At 37.2% G+C, this 25,619-nt stretch overlaps 4 protein-coding genes across 4 annotated transcripts; all 4 read right to left on the bottom strand.

The window, feature by feature from the left end:
• Nucleotides 1–1,292: 1,292 nt before the first annotated feature.
• Nucleotides 1,293–1,891, bottom strand: LOC143582781 (histone H2B.5-like). The gene has a single exon (XM_077065274.1). It carries the CDS (start codon nucleotides 1,813–1,815, stop codon nucleotides 1,402–1,404), a length of 414 nt encoding a protein of 137 aa, XP_076921389.1. The 5' UTR covers nucleotides 1,816–1,891; the 3' UTR covers nucleotides 1,293–1,401.
• Nucleotides 1,892–3,595: 1,704 nt separating this feature from the next.
• Nucleotides 3,596–16,744, bottom strand: LOC143582771 (histone H2B.5-like). Its single transcript, XM_077065265.1, has 2 exons — nucleotides 16,312–16,744; nucleotides 3,596–3,667 (listed from the first exon to the last, which is right to left on the bottom strand). The coding sequence occupies exon 1, from the start codon at nucleotides 16,738–16,740 to the stop codon at nucleotides 16,327–16,329; it is 414 nt and encodes a 137-aa protein (XP_076921380.1). The 5' UTR covers nucleotides 16,741–16,744; the 3' UTR covers nucleotides 3,596–3,667; nucleotides 16,312–16,326.
• On the bottom strand, nucleotides 13,766–14,374 carry LOC143581636 (F-box/kelch-repeat protein At3g23880-like). Its single transcript, XM_077064383.1, has one exon. The coding sequence runs from the start codon at nucleotides 14,372–14,374 to the stop codon at nucleotides 13,766–13,768; it is 609 nt and encodes a 202-aa protein (XP_076920498.1).
• Nucleotides 16,745–23,917: 7,173 nt separating the features above from the next.
• On the bottom strand, nucleotides 23,918–24,463 carry LOC143581625 (putative F-box protein At2g36090). The gene has a single exon (XM_077064376.1). It carries the CDS (start codon nucleotides 24,461–24,463, stop codon nucleotides 23,918–23,920), a length of 546 nt encoding a protein of 181 aa, XP_076920491.1.
• Between the last annotated feature and the right edge of the window lie 1,156 nt (nucleotides 24,464–25,619).

The raw sequence follows: 25,619 nt of genomic DNA, 5'->3' as shown, positions 1-25,619 counted from the left end.
CGCCACCAAACCCCACCGCCGCCGCCACCGAACCTCTCTCTCTCTTCCATCCACCACGACCATCACCGTCATCACCATGAATTAACTACTACAACCTACCAACCACTGCTAACGACAACTACCACAGCCACCACCGGAAGCACCGCCACTACCCGACCTGTTGCCTCCATCCCTGGTACCAAATAAAAGCCCAAATCACCACATATCAATTCTGAGCAGATCTCCCCTAAAATGAACAGATCTGGAGATTCGGTGGCCGTTGTGATGTTGATTATAGACTCACGTCTGATGAACAAATCGTTGTGAACAAACCTCCCCAACGAACGGTTTGATATTCATCCATCCAGATCCATGAAGATTCTACAAAAACACGGAATTTGGATGCTATGTTTGAAAATGGATACAACATTGTTCTAGGTTTGCAGGTGAGGGTTGTTTATATGACAAAATTAGAAAAGTTAGTGAATTATAGTTCGTAAGATAAGCCAAATTGGTGTGATTGAAAAATGTGAGAGTGAACAATATCTGAATGTTATAGATTGTGGTGGTGGATGAAGAAGAGGATGTATTATTTTTTAATAAATCGGTAAAATGACGAATTTGCATCAAATGACATGACTTAACGAAGAAAACTAACTGGGTTAGCGTCAAATGACAAACGTTGTAGCATTTGAAAACGTAAAGGACAAAAAATATTAATTTTAAAGATAAAGGATAACGAGTGAAATTGAATACAAACATAAAAGAAAATATCTGTAATTCTGTCTTTTTTTTAAGCAAAGGTGGAACCGCGTAGGAATATCAGGTATAATCTGGTTCGAACTGGGTCCGACCGAGTCGGGTTCGAATCAGAATTTGTTTTTGTCCCACCTCTATGTGTTTTGATCCAAAATAGAATAGAACCCATGAATCATGATCAATGTGATTCAGATTACCCAATGGGCTAACTTGATCAAGTATGTAGGCTGGTCCATTACGGCCCAATACTTCGTAATGGCCTAATGCCTATGGGATCTTTTTATTTCTAGAAACCTATGAGCCTAAATGATTTTGTAACGATTTTATAAACACACAGTGGTCCATCTAATCCTTGTTGAAAATTAAAACACAAATAAATGTATATTCTTTGTATTCTTTTCAACAAAATCTTTAGTCTTATGTATAATGATACAATAAGAAAACTAAATTTATTTATGTAGAGTAAATTAATATTTTTTTAAAGAAAAATCCCCAATTTGCTCTTAAAACATACCAATCTTTCAACAACCAAATTCAAATAACAGTAATAATCAAAACCCAAAATTCATCACAGCGATGAATTACAATTTCATTCCATAAAAACCACAAACTACAAAATTAACCCTAATTAACCAAACACCATTACACAAAACAAACACCTAATCAACCGCTGGTAAACTTGGTGACAGCCTTTGTGCCTTCAGAAACCGCATGCTTTGCCAACTCACCCGGCAACACCAATCTCACAGCCGTCTGAATCTCCCGTGAAGACAAAGTATTCTTCTTGTTATACCTGGCCAGTTTGGAAGCTTCCTGAGCCAGCTTCTCAAAGATGTCATTAATGAAGGAGTTCATGATACCCATGGCCTTGCTGGAGATACCGATGTCCGGATGCACCTGCTTCAACACCTTGAAGATGTAGATCTTGTACGTCTCCACAGACTTCTTGTGCCTCTTCTTCTTCTTGTCAGCTGAAGCCGATGCGTCCTTCGGGAGCTTCTTCTCGGCTCTGGGCTTCTTCTCGGCGGCTGGCTTCTTCTCCGCTGCAGGTTTCTTCTCCGCTGCCTTTGGTGCCATGAGTGATGTGTGTGTTTTTGACTGTGTGAGTGTTTGAATGAGTGAGATTGAGATGTGTGTGTTGGATGTTATTGTGGCAGTTTGTTTAAGTAGGCTGTTGAGGGTTGTTTTGATTGGTTGTTTGAGGTTGATGCGGATCGGGGTTTACAGCCGTTGATTTTAATAGATGAGATTGGACGGTTGAGATTGGGTACGGGGGGATTTGAAAGTTTTGATTATTTATTAAAAGAGAGAATTTATTCAATCTTATTCCATTATTAAAATTAGAGGCGGCAATTGGGTTAGGTTGGGTTGGGTTGAACGAGTCATGTGTTGAAATGAGTAATGGGTCAAAACGAGTATGAGTCAAAATGAGTTTGAGTCAAAACGAGTCTCTTAAAAAAAGGGTTGTTTTGGTTTGGGTCAAACCGGGTTTTGAGTTCTTTTTTTTTTTTTTTGTGAACAAGAATAACGACGGAAACATTTTAGTTTTTTTAGATTTTTCGTTTTTTACTTATATTTTAAGTTATGATTTTTTTTATTATTTTTTTTGAATTTATTTTGAGGGGTTTTCTATTAAGATCAAAAACCCTCAAAAAAATATTCAAAAATCATAATAAAAAAATTATAACTCAAAATATAAATCATAAACAAAAAAAGTAAAAACACTGAAATGTTTCATACGTTGTCCTCGTTCCATAAAAAAAACAAAACGAAAAAAAGAAACACCATATAGAATCGAACCGAAACCGAAAGGATCGACGAAAATGAAACAAAGAAACAAAAGGCCAAAACCAGACCACATCAATCGAAATCGAAAAAATCAATCAAAACGAAACTAAAAGAATTAAAATCGAACAAAAACAAAACAAAAAAAACAAACAAAAACGAGTCCGGAATCGACCAGAAAGAAACAAAAGAAACCAAAACCCAACACGTCACGGGTGAAAACTCATTAATGATCATTAATGAGAACAATTATTGGATGGATTAGGATAAAGTGATAGCACCAATTAATTGGGTGAGGAGCTAGGAATTGGAACGTTAAAATGCACTAATCTAGCCTTATCATCTAAATGGTGGCGGAAATTTCACATCGAACAAAGCCTATGGTGTAAGGTTATATGGGCAATACGCCGTATACTACAAGGTAGTGGGGCCCCGATTTCATGGAAAAATTATATATAAATTCTAATCCGATTAATCGTTAGTCACCATCTCATTGCTGAAAAAATCCATCTCGTGCGGGTTGTTGAAGAGGAGCGTCTCGAGACGTATGAATGGATAGATTTGAACAAATATGATACCTTAGTTTAGAGGATGAACAAATTGTGTGATTGATAAAAAAATAAAATTTGATACTACGCTCTGCTTCTCCATCCTCTAAATCGAGGTCCCAATATTATTTTTTATTAATCCACACAATTTGCTCATCCTCTAAACTAAGGTATCAAATTTGTTCAAATCTAACCATTCATACGTCTCGAGATGCTCATCTTCAACAACCTGGACGGAATAGATTTTTTCAAACATAAACACAACTGGGTGATGTTCCCACCGGTACCAATCCCATTCTAGAGTCCACTCCATCTACCCTTAACCATCATACCATTGATCACTTAATTCCAATTTGATAACAAACTATAGAAGACTGAGAGAATTGTGAGTCAGGATATCCAAATTCGGACTCAACAATAAAATCAAAGTATTAATTAACCCAAATACGAATAAACTCATCCTCAATTTGCTCTTAAAACACAACCAAATTCAATAAACAAAAATTAAGCAACTAAACCCAAAATTCATCACAACCATAAATTTCATTTTCAATTTCATTTCATAAAAACCATCAATTACAAAAACTAACCAAACCCTAATCAACCACTAGTAAACTTGGTCACCGCCTTTGTGCCTTTAGAAACGGCATGCTTCGCAAGCTCACCCGGCAACACAAACCTCATGGTCGTCGCTAATGTTTTTTTAGAAAATATTAGGAAAAATATTTACCTTTGGGAGTGACATGATAACATTAAAAACAAGCTTGGCTCCTTTACCTTCAAACATAAATTTGATCTAAAATTGGAATATGGTGGTTAAAAGCGTTTGAGGATCGGTTACATATATGAATTATTAAATGCCAAAACATTAGCGATTGTTGGGCGTTTGACACCATTTAAGTCGGTTCTTAAAATTCAACAACCTTTCTTTATATTACTTCTTTATTTATAAGGCCCCGGTTAAAATCATTGATCTCGAAAAATTAGAAAGTTTTGTGGGGGAGGAAACTCCGAAAAGAAAGCGTTAGTTGCATATTATTAAAAGTAAAATTCCAAATATTGGCAAAGTTTATAAAACCACTTTGAATATTAAATGGTGTTGATATTGTTGGAATACCGTATGCCCGAGACACATAATTAGGTTAATGTGGCTAGCTGTGTTTGATCCAAGTCGGGTCATACCCAATAACGAGTTAGACACACACCAATTATGTATTTGTTAAGATAAGATCTATAAGACAAATACAGAACACGACACATTCAGAAAATCGGGTTTCTGAATACTTACTTGAAAGTGTTAAATAAATTAATTGGTTAATTTATTTATTCAAATAATTATTATTGAAATGATTATTTAACTATATGTTCTTTTGTAAAATGGTTTATAAAAGATGGGGTGTTTATATATTTTATAAAGTATAAAATAAATAAAATAAAATAAAAAAATAATTTTATTTGGGGCCGGTTTTGGGTGGGCCCCACACCCCAAAAGTTTTGGTCAAAGTTGGTAAAGAATGGATGGAGGTTGAGTGTGCTTTACTTAACTAAAAACCTAACCATGGACTTGTTTGAGATATGATCTCATTTGAAAGAAGAGGTTCGGGTCTCGGTTTCTCGTGTTCAAGTTTCCTAACATAGCTCGGTGTGTGTTGGAGGCTCGGGGTATCTTCCGTTTGAGGATCTTCCCTTTGAAAGTCTAGCATCAACATCATCATCTTCTTCAATCATCAACTACATCTCTTAAAGGTTTAAGAATGTAAGTTTTACAATCTTTGATAGTTTAGTTTTTTTCCCGTATTATTTGATCTTTTGTCTCGGGTTTCTAATCTTAAGATTAATGGTAATCTTGAAACAAGAATAAAGGGTTATTCATAGATTAACATATCATATAAACTTGTAATATATATATATATATGGATACATATGTTTAAGTTTGTGATTATCACGCTTCCGCCTTAATTAATGACTAGTTAAATGGTTAACTAAGTTTAAAATTTCCATAGAAACCCAACAATGGCATCAAGAGCCGGGATACGGGAAACTAAGCTTCGGGTTTTCGGTTTTATATTTTCCCCTTGAAAGATTTTATACAAAAAATTAACATGCATAATTTTTTTTGTATTTAATCTAGTTATATTTTTTGGCTTTGTTCAAAAAAAAAATTAAAAAAAATAAAACCGAGTGAAATGGGCCGAAGCCCATTTTGGATGAATGGGCCGAAGCCCATAAGACCTTTCATTGGGCCGAAGCCCATGTGTTTTGGACATGTGGGCCGAAGCCCATAATCAAGTTATTGGGTCAAGCCCAAATGGGTTGGGCTAGGCCCGATAAGGTCAAGGGGTTTTGGAACGGGTTCCTAAGACATAACGGGTTATGTTTGTTAAAACTAGACCGAGCCGTAGACCAAATGGATGTTTGTTGTGATTGTTATTAATTATTCAAAGTTTCGGTTTGTAATAATTAATTAGGGGCAATTTTGTAATTATTTATTCATATGGGTATGTAATAAATAGATTATTTGTAATATCTTTATTTTATAGAAAAAAAATGTATTAGGACATTTGTTTTGTAAATTTAAAGAAGATTGCAAAATTGGAAGTTTGGGCCTTATTGGGCCGGGTATGGTGATAATGGGTCTCACAAGCCCATTAAGGGGATTCAAGCCCAAAAGAACCTAAGCCCACCTATTGAGCCCAAATGGAAGCTTATGGAAGCTAAGGCCCAAGTTCAAGCCCAATGGATCACAACGGGGTTGAAGAAGATGCTCGAAGCATTTGGATGCGGGATCGAGTGGGAGCTACAACATCCATGTGTCATGTGTCCCTTAGGATCGGACCTAAGACACACACTTGTTTCGGCTAACAAGTGTGGTCTAACTTAGTGGCTCGTGTCTAGTATAATTGTGTATGCTTGTTAATTGATTGTTTGATTATGTGGTTGTTAGATATTAGGATATCAACTTCGTCACATAGAATTAATTAACAAAGCATAAAACGGGTTCTAATAATTATCGGTAATTACGTGACACGTAGTTTAATAAAATGGATTTATTAACTAGCCGTCTCACGCCCATAATAAAATGGTTTTATTATAAATTAGAATTTTGAAAATGGTTTCAAAATATCATGTTACTAAATGCATGTTAGAACATGATTTAAAGCTTTACAACTAGAATTATTAAAACTAAAAATCCCTTTTAAAATTAAGGATAACAAGTTAAACACCATCCTTTTGTATAACGCTTAACATATTAGTAAGCTCTTAATGGGAAAAAGGTCACCTAACCACGTAGAGTAAATTAATATGTTGAGGTAATATTGGCATATAAATGGGAAAAAAGGTCACCTAACCGTTTGTATGTTAATATTACAAGTTGATACAAGTAGGACGACTTAAATTAGAACCATGTGAAGAGGGTCACCCAAGCATGGGGTCTAATAGGTGTTGATGGGATAAACATGCCGACACGAAATATGATTTCGAACCGGTCCCATAAACTCTAGAAGTTGCAAAAGGGTTTGCAATTGTTATAAATAACTACTTTGATAAACCGACAATGGGAAAAAGGTCACCTAACCGGAGTCGGGTTTATCGTTGGATTCTAGATTTTAGTTATTAATTATATTTGGTATATATAAAAGGGTATTAATAATTAAAAAAGGGTAAAACACTAAAATGAACTTAATTAAAATTCTGCAGATGGCCGCACACATCGACGACAACATAATCCCTAACGTCCAAAATGTATCTCTCCGATCTATTCTCGCTAAAGACCGTCTTAACCACAATAACTTTTTGGATTGGTTCCGAAATTTAAGGATTGTTCTAAAACAAGAAAAATTATATCATGTTTTGGAAACACCTATCCCCAATGAACCGGAAGAGGGAAGTGAGGTCGAATATATGAATTGGGTCCAACACACGGAAGATTCCATTCAAGTGTCATGCCTCATGTTGGCGACTATGGTTCCCGAAATCCAAAAGGATTTCGAAAACCATAATGCGTACGACATGATTACTCAACTTAAGGAAATGTTCCTTAAGCAATCAAGAGTTGAAAGGTTCGAAACGGTTCGAGCCTTGCATGCATGTAGAATGGATGATAATCAACCAGTTTCAACTTATGTACTTAAGATGAAAAGTTACATTGATCGCCTCGCCAAGCTCAACTGTCCCATCTCAAAAGAGTTAGCAACGGATTTGATCCTTAACTCTCTGTCGAAAAGGTTCGACACTTTCGTGTTAAATTATAACATGAACGGGTGGGACAAAAACATTGGAGAACTTCACTCAATGCTTAAAACAGCCGAGGCTAGCATGGGTAAAAGGGTTTTACCCGTGTTTGCGATCAATGAAGGTAGATCCAAGAATCGATCTCAACCCAATCCTAAGGCTAAGGTAGCAAAAAGAAAGGGTCCTCCTGTGCATCTTAAGGGTAAGGGCAAATCACCGGTTATGGCAAAGAAACAAAAGGTTGTGGAACCGAGGGGTCATAAGGATGATCCTTGTTTTGGTTGTGGGGAGACCGGACATTGGAAACGCAATTGCCCGGTCTACCTAAAAGAGCTAAGAGACAAGAGGAATGCGGGGCATGCCTCGGGTAATGTCTTTATGATTAATATTGAGCTAAATCTTATTTCTTCTAACACATGGGTATTGGATACCGGATGTGGAACTCATATTTGCAATTGGTTGCAGGGGTTCAAAAGGAATGAAGACTTAAAGAAGGGCGAAGTGAGTCTTTTCATGGGCAACGGTGCAAGGGTGCACGTGGTCGCTAGAGGAGACTTCACTTTATCGCTTCCAAGTGGTTTGGAAGTTGTTTTGAGAAATGTTTTGTATGCTCCTAGTTTGACTAGGAACATTATTTCCGTGCACCTTCTTAGACAATGTAACTTTGACTTTAAATTTGTAAAATCAGAAATGCATGTATCATCTAATGGTATCTTTTATTTTAAAGCTGTACCAAACAACGGTATTTATGAATTGGTTCATGACAATACCTCAAATAGCTCATTATATCAAACTTCCACTAAAAGACTCAAAAAGGATTTGAGTGATTCCTACATTTGGCATTGTCGTCTTGGACACATAAACAAGAATCGTGTAAATACTCTCCAAAAGAATGGTCTTTTGAAAACAAATGAGTTAGGTTCGTTTGATGAGTGTGATTCTTGTATTCAAGGCAAGATGACCAAAGAACCTTTTAAAGGTACAAATGAAAGGGCTAAGGACTTGTTAGGTATCATACATACGGATGTATGCGGACCTCTCAAGCCCACTAGTAGGAATAGTGAAAGGTACTTCATTACCTTTACCGACGATTTTAGTCGATATGGGTATGTGTATCTAATGAAACACAAACATGAAGCCTTTGAAATGTTCAAGGAATTTCAAAATGAAGTACAAAATAGCTCGACCGAACAATCAAGGTACTCCGCTCCGATAGAGGAGGCGAATACCTAAGTGATGCTTTTCAAAGTCATCTTAGAGATTGTGGAATTATTTCACAGCTCACTCCTCCTGGAACTCCTCAACATAACGGAGTATCCGATAGGAGGAATAGAACACTGTTGGACATGGTTCGATCAATGATGGCACGAAGCTCACTACCGCCATCATTTTGGGGATATGCGCTACTTACAGCGGCTCGTTTTTTGAATATGGCCCCGACCAAAAAGGTGGATCGAATACTCTATGAAGTGTGGCATGGAAAGGTTCCATCCTTTTCATATTTAAGGGTATGGGGATGCATAGTTTATGTTAAACGTGACACCCCAAATAAGCTTGAGGCTCGATCCATCAGGTGTATCTTCATAGGATACCCAAAGGATGATATAGGATATATATTCTATGATCCTAGTGAACAAAAAGTGTTTATTTCACGCAAAGGATACTTCTTAGAAACTAGGTTCCTTATGGAAGGACCTAGTGAAAAAAGAGTGGAACTTGAAGAGGTTCAAGAATCACTGGATGATACACAGTTGGTCGATACTAGTTTTCAACACGAGGATGTTGAAGGTGATCAAATGGTTGATCATACACACGTTGCTCGCAGATCTAGTAGGATTAGTCAACCTCCCGAGAGATATGGATTTCTCGTGGATGGTTGCTACTTGGTCGATTCGGATGAACCGATCGCCTACAAAGATGCTATGTCACAACCTGATTGTGAAAAATGGCTTGAAGCCATGAGCGCCGAGATGCAATCCATGCACGATAACCAAGTTTGGGAATTGGTTGATCGTCCACTTAACTCCAAACTGGTTGGATGTAAGTGGGTCTTCAAGAAGAAGACCGATATGCATGGAAATCTAGATACTTACAAAGCACGACTTGTAGCAAAAGGTTTCACACAAACTCAAGGGATTGATTATGATGAAACCTTCTCGCCGGTCGCGATGCTTAAGTCGATCAGGATATTATTTGCCATTGCAGCTCATTTTGATTATGAGATATGGCAGATGGATGTCAAGACTGCTTTTCTTAATGGATATCTTGAGGAAGATGTCCATATGGTTCAGCCTGAAGGTTTTGTCAATCCATCTAATCCTGACAAAGTATGTAAGTTAAGGAAATCAATCTACGGGTTGAAACAAGCATCACGGATGTGGAATCATCGTTTTAATGAAGAAATCAAAGCGTTTGGTTTCGTCCAAAACGGTGATGAGGCGTGTGTGTATAAATGGGCTAGTGGGAGTATAATCATGTTCCTTATTTTGTATGTCGATGATATACTTTTATTTGTAAATGATATACCAAGTATGGAAAGCGTTAAAGCGTGGTTAAGTAGTCGTTTCTCAATCAAGGATCTTGGAGAAGCGACATATATCTTGGGAATAAAGGTCTATAGGGATAGACAAAGGAAATTGATCGGACTCAATCAAAGTGCGTACATTGATAAAATCCTGAAAAGGTTCGGGATGGAAAACTCTAAGAAAGGTTTGGTACCTATTCCTAGAGGAACTGTGTTAAGCTCATCCCAAAGTCCTAGCTCTAAGGAAGAGCAGGATAGGATGAAGCATATTCCTTATGCTTCGGCAACAGGATCTATTATGTATGCAATGATGTGCACCAGACCGGACGTCTCGTATGCTTTAAGCATAACGAGTAGATACTAGCACAACCCAGGTGACAGTCATTGGATGGCTGTCAAGAATATATTAAAATACCTTATAAGGACTAAGGATATGTTTTTAATATATGGGTCTGGTGAGGAGGAACTCGTCGTAAAGGGTTACGTGGATGCGAGTTTCCAAACTGACCGAGATGATTCTCGGTCACAGTCGGGATATGTCTTCATTTTGAATGGAGGCGCTGTCTCTTGGAAGAGTTCGAAGCAGGATGTTGTCGCGTTATCCACTACAGAATCTGAGTACATCGCCGCTTCAATGGCAGCCCAAGAGGCTGCATGGATGAAAAAGTTCATCATAGATCTAGGGATTATCTCTACCATTCAGGAGCCCCTAGAGATATTCTGTGACAATGAGGGTGCTATTGCACAGATCAAGGAGCCTCGTGCTCATCAGAAAACGAGGCACATTGAGCGCAGATTCAACTACATAAGGGATGAAGTTGAAAAAGGAAAGATATGTATTCATAAAGTTCATACCGATCAAAATATTGTGGACCCACTTACGAAGCTCCTCGATAGGCCAAAGCATGAGGGTCATGTTTGTGCATTAGGACTTCGGTATTCTAGTGAGTGGATTTAATCTGTATTTAGTGTTTGTATAAGAACGAATGTAATGGGTATCTCATGAAAATTAATTATGTTTTAATTATTCAATGAGTTATGTTCTATATTTGCATGTTTAATCCATGAATGACTTATGTTGTTCTAAACGTCCGTAGTCGATCATACTTGTGGGAACAAGTATGAAGGTAAGACTATTATGAACCCGGATTGGTTGATATTCATGTGATGAATATAGGGCATAGGTTTGCCACCAAGGTTCATAGATATTTGTGGGATACAAATATTGGACATGATCCGCTCTCAAGGATCACTGCATGGAGTTAGTGCAACTGATCATAAGTAATCCTTGAGTAAAGGCGAGTATCATTATGTCCTTTGACCTGAGATGCATATCGGATCTGGTTTTTCATCAAGTCTGATAACTTGACTCTCTTCTTTGTTATTTCGGTAACACGATGACGTGTAAGAAAGAGCTCAGATATCATATGAGATGTCAACGAGGATGTATGCAGTCAAGATGGGATTTGTTCCTCTTATGTGTTGAGAGTTTAGATGTCTAAGGCCTGTTAAGTTAAATCATTGAGAGAATGATCACTCTATGTCTCTTCGATTTGACAGGACATCTAGTAATAAAGGGATGTAATGATAAGACTTACCTATATCATATCAAGTATGGACTTGAAGGGGATGATGTTATTGAATGGCAGTTAGTCAAACACACTAGGGGTGGTGACCTGTTGTTAGGCGGTATTCACCATTAGCATTAACTTCCTATGAGTCTCGTGCAAGTGGGAGATTGTTGGAATACCGTATGCCCGAGACACATAATTAGGTTAATGTGGCTAGCTGTGTTTGATCCAAGTCGGGTCATACCCAATAACGAGTTAGACACACACCAATTATGTATTTGTTAAGATAAGATCTATAAGACAAATACAGAACACGACACATTCAGAAAATCGGGTTTCTGAATACTTACTTGAAAGTGTTAAATAAATTAATTGGTTAATTTATTTATTCAAATAATTATTATTGGAATGATTATTTAACTTTATGTTCTTTTGTAAAATGGTTTATAAAAGATGGGGTGTTTATATATTTTATAAAGTATAAAATAAATAAAATAAAATAAAATAATTTTATTTGGGGCCGGTTTTGGGTGGGCCCCACACCCCAAAAGTTTTGGTCAAAGTTGGTAAAGAATGGATGGAGGTTGAGTGTGCTTTACTTAACTAAAAACCTAACCATGGACTTGTTTGAGATATGATCTCATTTTAAAAGATATGCATATACTTTTAAGTAACATGTACCACTCTCTTTCTCTCTTGTTGTTTTTGGTTCGGCCAAGTCAAGAAAGAAGAGGTTCGGGTCTCGGTTTCTCGTGTTCAAGTTTCCTAACATAGCTCGGTGTGTGTTGGAGGCTCGGGGTATCTTCCGTTTGAGGATCTTCCCTTTGAAAGTCTAGCATCAACATCATCATCTTCTTCAATCATCAACTACATCTCTTAAAGGTTTAAGAATGTAAGTTTTACAATCTTTGATAGTTTAGTTTTTTTCCCGTATTATTTGATCTTTTGTCTCGGGTTTCTAATCTTAAGATTAATGGTAATCTTGAAACAAGAATAAAGGGTTATTCATAGATTAACATATCATATAAACTTGTAATATATATATATATATATATATATATGGATACATATGTTTAAGTTTGTGATTATCACGCTTCCGCCTTAATTAATGACTAGTTAAATGGTTAACTAAGTTTAAAATTTCCATAGAAACCCAACAGATGTACCTGTCTTAATGTTATCCCTGCCCAGTCAAATGCAGCTACAAGGCTTTTCTTATATCTCTAAGCAAACCAAAAGGGCATGAACACGGCTCGAGATACGTAGACTTGAATTCAGTTCGCATTCGAATTGAGAAGGGGTTTGATTCAAATTTGGGGTTATTCTAGTCATCAGTTTCCAGTAATGAACACCCCAAAACACAACCGTTGGATTGATTTGATTGCTACTAACATTACCTTATAACGGCGAATTGAAATTTTTCTACAACGAATTGCAACTGAGCATCTAAAAGGTGTAGCTGTTGAAGCTGCAAAGTAACAAGCAACGATATACTCATATTTGGAAGCCAGTAAAAACAAGAAATTCCGCGTATGGATACAACAAAAACACAATTGTTTTGTTACTGTTGTTAATACTTGAGTTGTACCTAAAAAGGCCAGATACATTAGTTTAATAGAGGCTGCTACATGTTTCTTGTAAAGTATTCATTGCTTTCTAGTCATCAACAGAACATGCATTAATTCAAACAAATACTCAGCAATCAAAGATAAACAGAAAGTCGGCTACCATGTTTAGAGGATATATTTTCAACACAAAAGCTGCTAACATCTTAGCACGTACTACACTTGCAGGGACATACAAGGACTCAGGATTGTGTGTATGCATTGCATAACAAAGTTATTTCTTTTGAAAACAGGTAATAAAGATCGAATGGAGACAGGCTATCATCATCATCGTTATCAAAGTCAATGAATGATGAAATCCGAGTATTGATTAAGCAAAAGTAGAGATTCTGTGTAGTTGATCATGTCAAAATCCGAACCATAAATCCCAAGACCGTTCACGTGTTTTGAGTCGGGTTCATAGACTTGAAGTTCTGTTTCCTTAGAACCATCGTTTAGTTTCAGTATCGGTTGACCATTCTTCCTAAATCCAATCACACTGAAATCAAAAGAGTTATGCTGGATAGTGAATAGTTTTGTAAACGAAGATGATTTCGTGACACCATTTTTGAACATCACCCATACGTCACAAACTAGTTCACTCACATCATCTAAATGATAGTCAATCACAGCAAGAGAGTCCTTGAATCTCGATATGTCAACACGTGCCAAGCCTCCTAAACTCTCCGGAAGAGTTACTTCTCCAAACTCTTCACATGCCAAATCAAATGTAAACATCCTTTTACGATACGGCTCCTGGTTCTAGGCACAAGCAGCCCAATGAACAACCCCATCTACAACCACCTGATTATACGTAAATATAATTGACTTACACGTGCTAAACAGATTCATGGGAATCCTCCTCCAAATCCTAGTGGTTAACGTAAAAACCTCGGCCGTCGAGTCAGTCTTGATGGCGACAATCTTAACGTCACTGGTGCTAGGGCAGACTCCAAAACCAGCAATGTATGTATCAACTGGCGACATGATACCAACCGATTTCCTAATGGACGGGTTCCAAACAACAATGAAATTACTCGGCTCTCGATCAAAACAGACCAATCCGTGAGAGGAATCCTGCATTAACTTAGTGGTGGCAATGGGAGGAACGGTGGGATAAAACGTGTGTTCCGGGAAAGTAGTTACATCATCATCAACAATTGAAACGCATTCGACCTTAAAGGCGAGTGAGTGCCTTATCAGCAGACGATGCGGTTGAGTGTTAACAAGTAGATGATGAGTGATGAATTCGGGGCTATCGATTAACGACTTCCACTGTTTGCAAACGGATCCGAAGCGAATCAGAGATTTGACCGGATGAACGCGTTTGATGACTTCCGGTTGGATTTCAAACGGAATGTTGTCTGACATTTTAACCGAATTTGATTTTGATTTTGATTTTGATTTTGATTTTGATTTTAGGGTTTCAACTTTCAAATTTAGGGATATCAAGTTTGGATGAACGATATGTCAACAGGAGTGCAACAGGCAGCAGGAGTGCAGGACTATTATTTTGGGCCACTGGGCTTATCGTTGCTAATTTGGTAAAGTTTGGACTTGGAGTGTCTTATGTTTTTGTTTTTTTATTGTGTGTGTTTTTTCTTTTGAAGAGTGACATTTAGCCTGAAAATAAGATTAATAACTAGGATTTAGGCCAGCGCTTCGCGACAGGACCATCGGACCGAAAAATCATATGTAAAAACGTTAAAACACGAATGTGTTGCAAGTTGACGAATTCATCATGTATTAGGTTACGACATTGAAACTAAACAAAAGAAATAAACCCTTCAATGTCAAAATACAACAAATTATAATATGTGAAACCAAAAAACCGGAACGTTATAGTTGTAAACCGATGCAAATTTTGTTAGTATCGGCGGCACAAACATAAATTCATAAATATGAAATTGTAAATAAAAAACATATTTTAATGGCGCAAACGTCGAAGCGTGGATATAAAAACATGTGATGACGAGATATTTTTAAATCATTATAAAATTGTCGATCATTGTAAGACCAACTATAAAAAATACGAAAGCAAAGTTAAAAAAATAGTTTAACCGACAAATAAAACATGTAAAACCGAAACTTACCCAAATTTAAAGTTTAAAATTTTTGTTAGTTAATTTTTCTTAATTAGCTGAAAAAAAGTGAAGGTATCAAAAACCAAGTAATAGTGTATACATCTTTATGTATTTTTTTTTAAGTTAGAATATATATAAATATGGATAACAAATATATAGTAAAAGTTAATTAATAAGAAAAAATTAAATATTCTTTATGTATTTAATATTATTATATTAAATAGTAAATTGAATAGTGTTTCCATGAGGGGGGAGAAAATCCTCTTTTTAATATATATACTAATAATAAGCTTGGAGCTCGTTTACCATCAACATAAATCTGATCTCAGATTGGAATCCGGTGGATAAGGCGTTTGAAGATTTGTTATCCACAGAAGGTTAATACATTATCGATTGGTGGACGCTTACTCTATCAAAGTCGGTTCTCAGCAATTTTTTAAGGGGAGAAAACTCGTAAAAGAGAACAATTATTGGATGGATTAGGATAAAGTGATAGCGCCAATTAATTGGGTGGGGAGCTGGGAATTGGATCATTAAAGGCACTAATCTAGCCTTACCATCTAAATGGTGGCGGATATTTCACATCAAACAAGGCCTATATCGTAACGTTATACGGCAATCCGTCATACTAGAAGGCAATGGGAGCCCGATTCCATGGAAAAACAACTTGTCAGGCGTATGGAGTACCATCTATAAACTTGATCTCTCAGAACGAGAGTTCAACATTGATAGGTACATTTTTATAGGTGTGATAGGGAATGGAACACGGATCATATTCTAGTTAGATGGTACTGAATGAGAGACTTTTAATCATATTCTTATTGGCAGGCTGCTAACAAATAGTGTACAATCACATATTGTTATAGTTGGAGGTGTAGTTGCTTGGGACTAGCATTGCATAACGATACCTCAGCAAATAAAGTGTTTTGTTGCATTACATTATTATTCCAATATCCGAAAGTAAAACATACATTTAACCCAAAAAATAAACACTGAGAATAAACTTGTATGACTTTTGTGTATTTAGAGCCAGACACATGCTTATTCGGAGCAGGAACATTTAATATTTTGGTTGATCCATCTTCAATTTGCTCTTAAACGGCCATATTCAATAAACAAAAATAAAACATCTAAACCCAAAACTCATCAAAACCATAAATTTCATTTTCATTTTCATTTTCATTTCATAGAAACCATCGATTACAAAACTAACCAAAACACAACCTAACCCCACCCCAATCAACCGCTGGTAAACTTGGTGACAGCCTTTGTGCCTTCAGAAACCGCATGCTTTGCCAACTCACCCGGCAACACCAATCTCACAGCCGTCTGAATCTCCCGTGAAGACAAAGTATTCTTCTTGTTATACCTGGCCAGTTTGGAAGCTTCCTGAGCCAGCTTCTCAAAGATGTCATTAATGAAGGAGTTCATGATACCCATGGCCTTGCTGGAGATACCGATGTCCGGATGCACCTGCTTCAACACCTTGAAGATGTAGATCTTGTACGTCTCCACAGACTTCTTGTGCCTCTTCTTCTTCTTGTCAGCTGAAGCCGATGCGTCCTTCGGGAGCTTCTTCTCGGCTCTGGGCTTCTTCTCGGCGGCTGGCTTCTTCTCCGCTGCAGGTTTCTTCTCCGCTGCCTTTGGTGCCATGAGTGATGTGTAATGAGAGAGATTAAGATTAAGATTAAAGGTTTGAAAGAGTGAGGTGTGAGTTGGGGGTTACAAGGGGTGTTTGTTTATGTAGGGTGTTGGGGGTTGTTGTGATTGGTTGATTGGGGTTGACGCGGATCGGGGTTTTTAGCCGTTGATTCATTAGATGAGTTTGGACGGTGGAGATTGGGTTTGTAGTGGGCTTCGTGAAATGTTTGAAATTTTCGTTTGTTTGTTGAAAATGCGAGCTTTTGGCGGGTTCACGAATTCCGGAATTCGGTTTAATGTATTCACGAATTTTGTTAAGTTTATTAGAATAAAGAATTTAAAAAATTAATCAGTCTCATTAAAAAATTAATAAGTCTCATATAGATTATTATTTCACCTAATTATTAAACCATCGCCGAAGTCGTAGAATTATATTTTGGGGTGTCCAGACTCAATATCTATACAATTTTTTGGATGAACTCGTGAAATTTTACACTATTAACCGACGAAAATGGGGGTGACCTTTGCGGGGACACCATGGGTTCTTCATAACCTTCGCCCATGTATTTAATTGTACAAATAAGCTTATGCGACAAATGAAATTCGTATTGAAAATGGAAATTATAAAAAAAATCCTATTTATAAATTTGTAAAATAACTACCAAATTTCATTTGTTTTAGTTAAGTCACTTGTGCCATCTTTTTTTTCTCACTTAGCTTATACGACTTTCAATTGTTTTTTTTACTTTGTGTTTTATTTACATAGCATTTTAAGATTCATGCAGGCATGTTTTTCTTTTTGCAATATGCATTGCTTATAATACATGGCATTATCTTAAACCGATTTGATTCAGATCTAAAGCAACAAAACCAATTCTAAAGTCAGGAATCAATAAGATGTTAATCGACTTATTCAGTAACATAATTGACATATCATATAATTCATAATCAGGCTTAGTTTGATTCAAATATCATAAATATAACAATCAGAATGGAACACCATCGATGGTGATCTTAAACATGGAAATGACAAAACTATTGTCGTATTTTATGATTATGAGATTCAAAAGCCTGCGATCAAATATTCATTGGTGGACGATGACTAGTTTTCGCTCTTGTTTCTCTATTTTATTATTTCTTGTGTTTTATCACTTATTATTTCATGTGTTTTATCACTTATTTCATGTCTTTTTGCAAGAGCTTTTGGCTACAAATGCATATAATTGGGAAATGTTTTTAATCATTTAGATATATTCTTACAAGATACTTTGGTAAAATAACTCCAACTAAATATCGAGTATATATCAAAATAAATTTTTTATATAAAAATATACGTAATCCTATAAGAGAATAAATCCAATTAAACATGAGAAAAAAAAAACGTATTGCTCGGGACATATCACATAACTTATATCTTACACAAAGACTTTTCCTCTTATACATCTTTATGAATTATCTAGGATCTTCATCGTCCTTTTACTTGATGAGACGCAAAGACATCGAAACCTTAGCGCACTGCCATTGTTGTATGGAATTTGCTAAGAAGCCATGAAGTCATGAACCACAATCGGGCTAGCTTGATGAAATCTAAATTCATCAAACTGTTGTAACTGTCAATTTCACTTGTTCTAGCCGCTGATCTCATTTTAAAATTTAAATTCAACTTCAATCTAGGGATGAGATTTTTTTCATTGAATATCTGTACATGTACCTGCATATTCAATACAAAGATTTTAGGAATTCCTTTTCGATACCTATGGGTATGGGTACTTTGTGTAAAATCCAGAAATTTCTAAAATAATATTAATTATATTATTTAATATTGGGTAATGGACTTTGATTATAAAGGAAGGAAGATGGACCATGGGCTCAAGCCCATGACCCATGATATATAAACTATAATCACACATTAAACCTTACATTTCCATTACATTCCATACACCACCCAAAACACACACTTAGCTCTCTCTCATCCTACTCTCTCTCTCTCTAGCCGAAACATAGAAGAAGAATCGATTTCCGACCCGAGGTAATGATAGTACGATATTGTAGAGATCCAAACCCGTTAGATTTAGTCGCGAAACGACGAGCCGACACCCTTAAACCGTTAAAGTCACGATATCCGGGTGGAATCGGGTGTAAACCGATCATAGGATGAGTTTAGGGGTCACCCTAGCTCAGATCTGGATCGAACGGGACGAAAAACGGTGAAGAACGGTGGAAAATAACTGAGATCTCGTTTTTCCGGGGAGATCCCGATCCCGGTTTTCCGGATATGACGGCGCCGGAAATGATGTACGAGGTTAAGAGAATGTCAGGGAATATTATGACATTCTCTGACCTAAATATAGTTCGTTAACAGAGATTTGACGAATTAGAAGGTAATTCGTTATGCCATTCGTCAAGGGGAGATAACAAAGCAGACACAATTCGTTAAGCCTTTTGTTAAGGAATAAATGACGAACTAACTCCAATTCGTTAAGAAAGAACTGACGAATGAACCCCCAGTTCGTTAAGTGTTCAGTTCGTTAAGAGTTCAGTTCGTTAAAGGACCAGTTCGTTATAAAGGTCCAATTCGTCATGAAGGATGACGAACTATAATAACGAATCAGCTGAGGAAAGATAACGAATCAGGACAACGAAGTTGGATAACGAATCAGATCATGTGCTAGATAACGAATTAGACTGTGATCTGGTAACGAATTAGGCTTAATTCATTATAGAAAATTGTGATAGCGAATTAGATGATAATTTAAAATCGTAATGAAATTTTTTTTAAAGCAATTAATGGAAATAAAAATTTTCCAAGCTGACCTGACAGCTCGACCCCAACCAGGGGCTCTGCCCCTTGGACCCTGCTAGGGGTTGCCGCCCCTAGAACCCCGCTGCCAGGGGCGTTGCCCCCGAACCCCCGTTCGTTGAGGGGTGTAAATAGACTATAAACGCGATATGGATAGTAATAGTTAATTGATATGTGTAATTGTTATACAGTTAGTCGTGCACAGCTAATGAAGGAGTAACTGTTAACGATAAACGTAACCGAGTTCAGGTGAGTTTCTAGCCCCATTCCTTGTTATGTTTTCGGGGTTGTGTGCATACTCGATGTGATTAGTTAATACACTTACCTTAAGTGGTAAGTGTATGCCATATATGCTATATATGTGATAGGCATGAACGATTGCTTGTCGGTACGCGAACGATCTTCATATATTGCTCGTACTGTCCGGTTAGAAAGGCAATGAGAAATTGAAAGGCAATTTCAAATGCATGAAAGGCAATGAGAAATTGATGCTAAATACTAGGGGTGAACATTTCATGTACTAATATCTCAGTTTCATATATTTATACTTTCATTTCATGTATTTAAACATTCATTTAATGTATTTTTAAGCAAAATTTTAGCCCAAGTTATTTAAGGTTATTAACCAAAATTAACCGAACCATGCGCACCTCTAATAAATACATTTATGTGTCCCCTTGTCAGTCATTCGTACCCTATACGGCCGTATAGGCCTATACAAGCCGTATAGACATATGGGGTGGCATATGAGGATCACATCCCTAATCAAACAGTGGTTCGGAATACCATATTGATGGTATATCATGACAAATTGTGGTCTCCAACCCTGGTTTGGCATAGAAAATGCAAACCGTGGTTTGCAACGCTGGATTGCAGCAAAAACTTATACCCTACTTAATACCGCTATGTAATTTTGGTGGTTTTGATAGTCAAGCCAACTAGCCAAGGTTCAAGACCACGATTTGATCTCTTTTTTGCTTTTCTTACTTTCAAATGCCATTGTAATATTATTATTGTTCTTTTGTGTTTGTATTTTAGTGATCCGTAAACATTGAGATTCTTCATGCATGTGATTTATACCTACTAAGGAGGAGTTGTCTCGTCCTTTACAATGTAAAATAGTGTGAAAGAGCATGTGTTTTTTAATGAAGACACAAGTTCAAACCCTAATTACAACACTTTGAGGTGACATGAGTGGCTCAATAAAAGGAAGACTAGGATCTTTGTTATATGCAGTTCGATCCTGAGGGCAGATGGGTTTTACAACCAGTGGGACTTCGGATGGGTGGATTTTCCCCGGAACTAAAGATAACTTAGAGGCGTTTATGGGTTTCGTACGGCTGGTTGAGCCTGCTGGCGGTGGCCTTTACCATTGGGTCACCCCGTACGGAGTACATATGCATTTTTATGTTTGTTGGTCGTTCAAAAAAAAGGAGGAGCTGGCTTCCGTGTAGATCCCCACAATACCGCATGTATGGCTTAGAACTAAATCGATTAGTCATTTATTGTTTCTGTGCCCTTGGGCAAGACTAATTTGGTCACATATTCGAGTTTAGCTAAAGTTGTCTTTCCCGATCAATGGGACTCAATTAGAAATGTGTTTGATCTTGGTGTTTGATAAAGGATAAGGAGAAAAGGAAGTGGTCCCAAGCGATATTTTTGATCACGATTTGGTGCTTGTGGAAATGTAGTAATGATGTCATTTTTAACAACAAACGTCTCTGTGATGTACGTTGAAGTCTTAGGGTTGGTTAAGGAAGAGATTCAGTTATGTTTAAAAACTAGATCATCGATCTCATTCCTGTTCTAATTTCCTTACTTGTTTTTTATTGTTGGTTGGGTCCTGAAGAGGTAGGTCCCAGCAGAGCCCAGTTGGACCCGCAAGACTCACCTCAAAGAGGGATGTCTGCGCAGTTGAACCCGCAAGACTCACCTTCAACAGGGACGTCTGCGCTAAGGCTAAACTCGCAACCCCTTGAAGAGGGACGTCTGCGTAGAAACCAACTGGGCCAGCAGGACCCACCATGCTCAGAGACGTGACGTCCTTACGTGCAGTACGCAAGCTGTTCCCGCAGGAAAAGCCTCCCAATGGTGAAGTACTCCGCCTGTTCCCGCAACTGCGGATACAAGCCATCAGGGAAGGCTATCTGCGCAGCAAAGCTACACGCACAAGGCACTTAACTCTTAAATAATTCAGTAATGTCACCTGAAGGAGTGAGCAAAGCCGGGAACACTCCCGCACAAACGAGCCAGTCCGTACGATACTGGAGGATCTTTTGTACTGTACCTGACGAGGTATGGACAAAAGATCTGACCAAGGATACGACAGCTCACTGACAACAGTATGACGAGCAGCACGCTCCTGTACTGTATGTCACTATTAGCCGCTGCCTACTCACCAACCTGTCAGAGGACGTGCATAGCCTGCAGTTGGTGGAACAGGAATAGTACACAGCCGGCCTGGTCACTATCAGCCGCTGCCTATCCACCAACCACCAGCATGGCATGTGCGTAGCCCACAGTTGGCAGAACAGGAACACTATTCAGCCGGCTGTACCTGCTTGGAAACCTACATTCGGCTATAAATACTCCAACACCTTGGAATGGTATCATCTTATCTCATATCTCATATCTTGATATATTACCTGATATCTGCTCTAGTCATTCTCTTAATATACACTTATATTCAAGAGCAATCTAGTCTGATTCTCACGCCGGAGGGTGGTCACAAGGAGGTACCCCCCCCTCTCAGTGACGAGCTCACGGTGTCTGTTTTGCAGGTTATCAGAAGAACCATCTTCGCCGGACTTAACCCTCGTGGGAAACATCTATTTAACCCCCAGATTGTCCATAATCTGCCCGGGGTCGATTAGTGTTTATTCATTGGCGCCATCCGTAGGACGGTTCTAATTTGGGCCTTTCCTTTGAGCTTTGCTTATAATATTATGCCGTCTAAAAAAGTTAATTTAGACATTTAATACCAATCATGAGCAAGTGATCATATGATTCAAAAGAGTTACAAAATAGATTCAATGGCTTCCATATGTGCTTGGATGTCACTTACGAGGCCTGTAATAATTATGACCTATACGTTTAACCAATTTAGCTCTTGATGTACGATCATTCAAGTCTGGTGCTAACAAATTAACCTCCGTAATTTGATAACGTAGCATATTAGAGATAGCTAGAATATATTTAGGTGTACAATTTTGTGAGTACATATGAGTAATCCGCTACCTACGCAGGAAACTATAAGTAACTTTTGTTGAGGTGACAATTCCACTTATTTAAGTGGCGGACTCGAAGAAAGAAGACAAAAAAATAAGGATCAGTCTGAGGTGACTTGGGAAGCGAAGAAGTACATGAAAAAGGAAAAATTTTTTTGGAGTGCATTACTTCAATAAACAAACTTGTCACCTAGTAAGTCAGCTACTCAAGACAACAAACTACATAGATATACTCAAAGATCTATTGCCCGCACAAAGACACTTTAAGGCCCCTACTCTCCTAAAGATTCCCATTACATTGTGAACTCTCTCTCCTTATAATCACGCTTAAATGTATACGACTAATGCTACTGACTAACAAAAGCAATAAAATTGTAGTAACTAGTGCTGGAGATGCTCTAACTAACTTCCATGTTTGGATCATCCTTCTAAATTTGTTAACGAAACCTCAAACACATTACAACTTGTTTAGATCATCCCTATAAATTGTCAAAACTGTGGTACCGGTTTTATTCAAAATCAAAGAAAATACAAAACAAATGCTTGAATAAGATCAGACAGTAACGTAGTCTAAATTGAAATGAATACAACCATTTGAACTAAACAAAATACATAAAATCTACACCAATTGGGTTGGGACCTATTATAACTTAGGCAACTACATTTTGAAAGATGATTTTTTTTGGAGTCATTCTTGCCACCACTTAATAGGCCGGGAGCGATGATGCAAAGCCAATAACAATTTAACAAAGTCAAAGATAGATTACGTTCCCAATTGCTCCTTTCGAGATATAAGAATACTGATAATAGAAGGCAACAACTTCTTTCTGGAATAGAGAAACCTAAATGGAGGCTTGCAAGTCCAAGACAGAATAGAGAAACCTAAGTGCAGACAAACTTATATACACACAAATTAATAGATAACAAACGGAAAAAAATCAACAGATAGAGAGAGAAAAAAAATAATTAACACAAAACATAATATGAATAATAAAATTGAACAATGTTAACTTATATTTTTAACATTAACAAACGTCAACCACATTACAGTCTCTTCCCACATACAAGTGTATAACAAATGACTTATTCTTCATATGACCATGTCTAAAATGAATATGTTTACTCTTCCCACATACAACCAATGACTTATTGTACATCAAACTCAAAAAGTAAACAGAAAAACAAAATACACCAATATGCCAATATTATTCTTCACAATATCACTCTCCCTTTTATCTTCTACCATTCTCACCAACTCCCTTCTTTGTCTTTTAATCTCCCTAAACTCAAGCCGCCTTTTGCGTCTCTCTTTCTCCCCCACCACCACCCTTCTCACAATATTATCCTCATCCATTATTGACCGACGTAAAATGACCAAAAACTCCCTACCTTTCAAACAACACGAGTCCAAATTCAACACCTTCAACGTCACCTCTTTGACCTTCAACCCAATCTCATGACCCACACCCAAAACCACTTGTATCCTACACTTCACCATCTCATCTGGACCACATCCAGGCAAAACGGTCACGTATTGGACTAGTGTCTCGTTACTCGTCCAGTCCTTCTTTACCGCAACCGGTTTGATGGTGGATACGTTTCCTGTTCGTTTTAGTGTTGGGTCGATAATAATCCAGTTTAACGTCAACGAATCTTTCAAATGAGCTATTTTTTCTTCTTCCAAACCCGCAAACTCGTCCACTTCCATCTCAATATATCGCTTATTATTATTATTATTATTATTATTATTATTATTATTACTAGTCACATCTTCGTTTAACTTTATTAATAACTAAGAGGATAAAAAATCATTCGTGACGTCAGTGAATTGGACTGTGGAGTATATGATATTGTTTTGGTATCGTATATCAACTGCTGATATGAGTTGTGATGGTAAAGGATGAGTTATATTAATATTATGATACCTGGAGTGATGGCAGCCACGGTGGTTGACTTCAATATTTAACGAAGGAAAAGAGTCTTGGAAGAAAGATTTGTGGGCTTGAGGGAAGGTGGAGATGACGTCATCAACTAGAGGGTGGGTTATAGAGGGCCACGTGGACTTGGAGATATGAGACCAGAGAGTATGGTCGGAACATAGGGTGTTAAGGTACGATGATACGGTGGAGAGTGTGGAAAGAGATCTGGCGTCTAGACGAGGTAAGATGTGGGTTTGAATGATGTCTGAGTGGCTGTCGGAGAAAGTGGTTGGCATGGTGATTGATTATCAAACAGAAGGAATGAAGGATTAGGAGATGATGAACCTGGGTTTAAGAGTTGGGAGATGCAATATTTATAGATAAGAAATTATTATACTAATACTCAGTCTTTTGGTATGACTGTTTTAATATGTAAAATTGTAAATGATAGTTTCTTCCAGAAGATCGTGACGTTTACTTTATTTTAATTTATTTTACTGTCAAGCCAAACGAAAAATACACGAAGTTTCCTTGTAAAAAAGATTAGTGAAGTAAGTTGTTGCGAACTTTTATATTGCAAACACTATCTATTAATGAATGAAAAGACGGATGCGGAAATTTTTTATAAAATGAGCATAATTTGGGATGACCCAAATTTTTGGGTCAGGCCAAAATGGAGTAGGTAAAGAAAATCACAAATAAAATAAGACCAAAGCCCACGAAATAAAAGCATTAATTGATGTAAACAAGAGTATTTGTAATAGGAAAAAAAAATAGTTAAATGAATCATTTAAAGAGAGATAAAATTTAAAAGATCTATTAATAATTAGGGTATGTTTGACAAGGAGCTTTTAAGAGCTTCAAGTTATTAAAAAAAAAAGCTCATATTCAATAAAAAATTTTGTTTGGTTAAGGTAGCTTCAAGCTTTTGGTTGGTATAAAAAG

This window comes from Bidens hawaiensis, unplaced genomic scaffold, assembly GCF_021521415.1.
Source record: "Bidens hawaiensis isolate Kalapana, Puna unplaced genomic scaffold, B.hawaiensis_p1.1 tig00001511_1, whole genome shotgun sequence".
NCBI classification, from domain to species: domain Eukaryota; kingdom Viridiplantae; phylum Streptophyta; class Magnoliopsida; order Asterales; family Asteraceae; genus Bidens; species Bidens hawaiensis.
The sequence above is the reverse complement of the archived record's forward strand: the minus strand, read 5'-3'. Positions and strand labels throughout refer to the sequence as shown.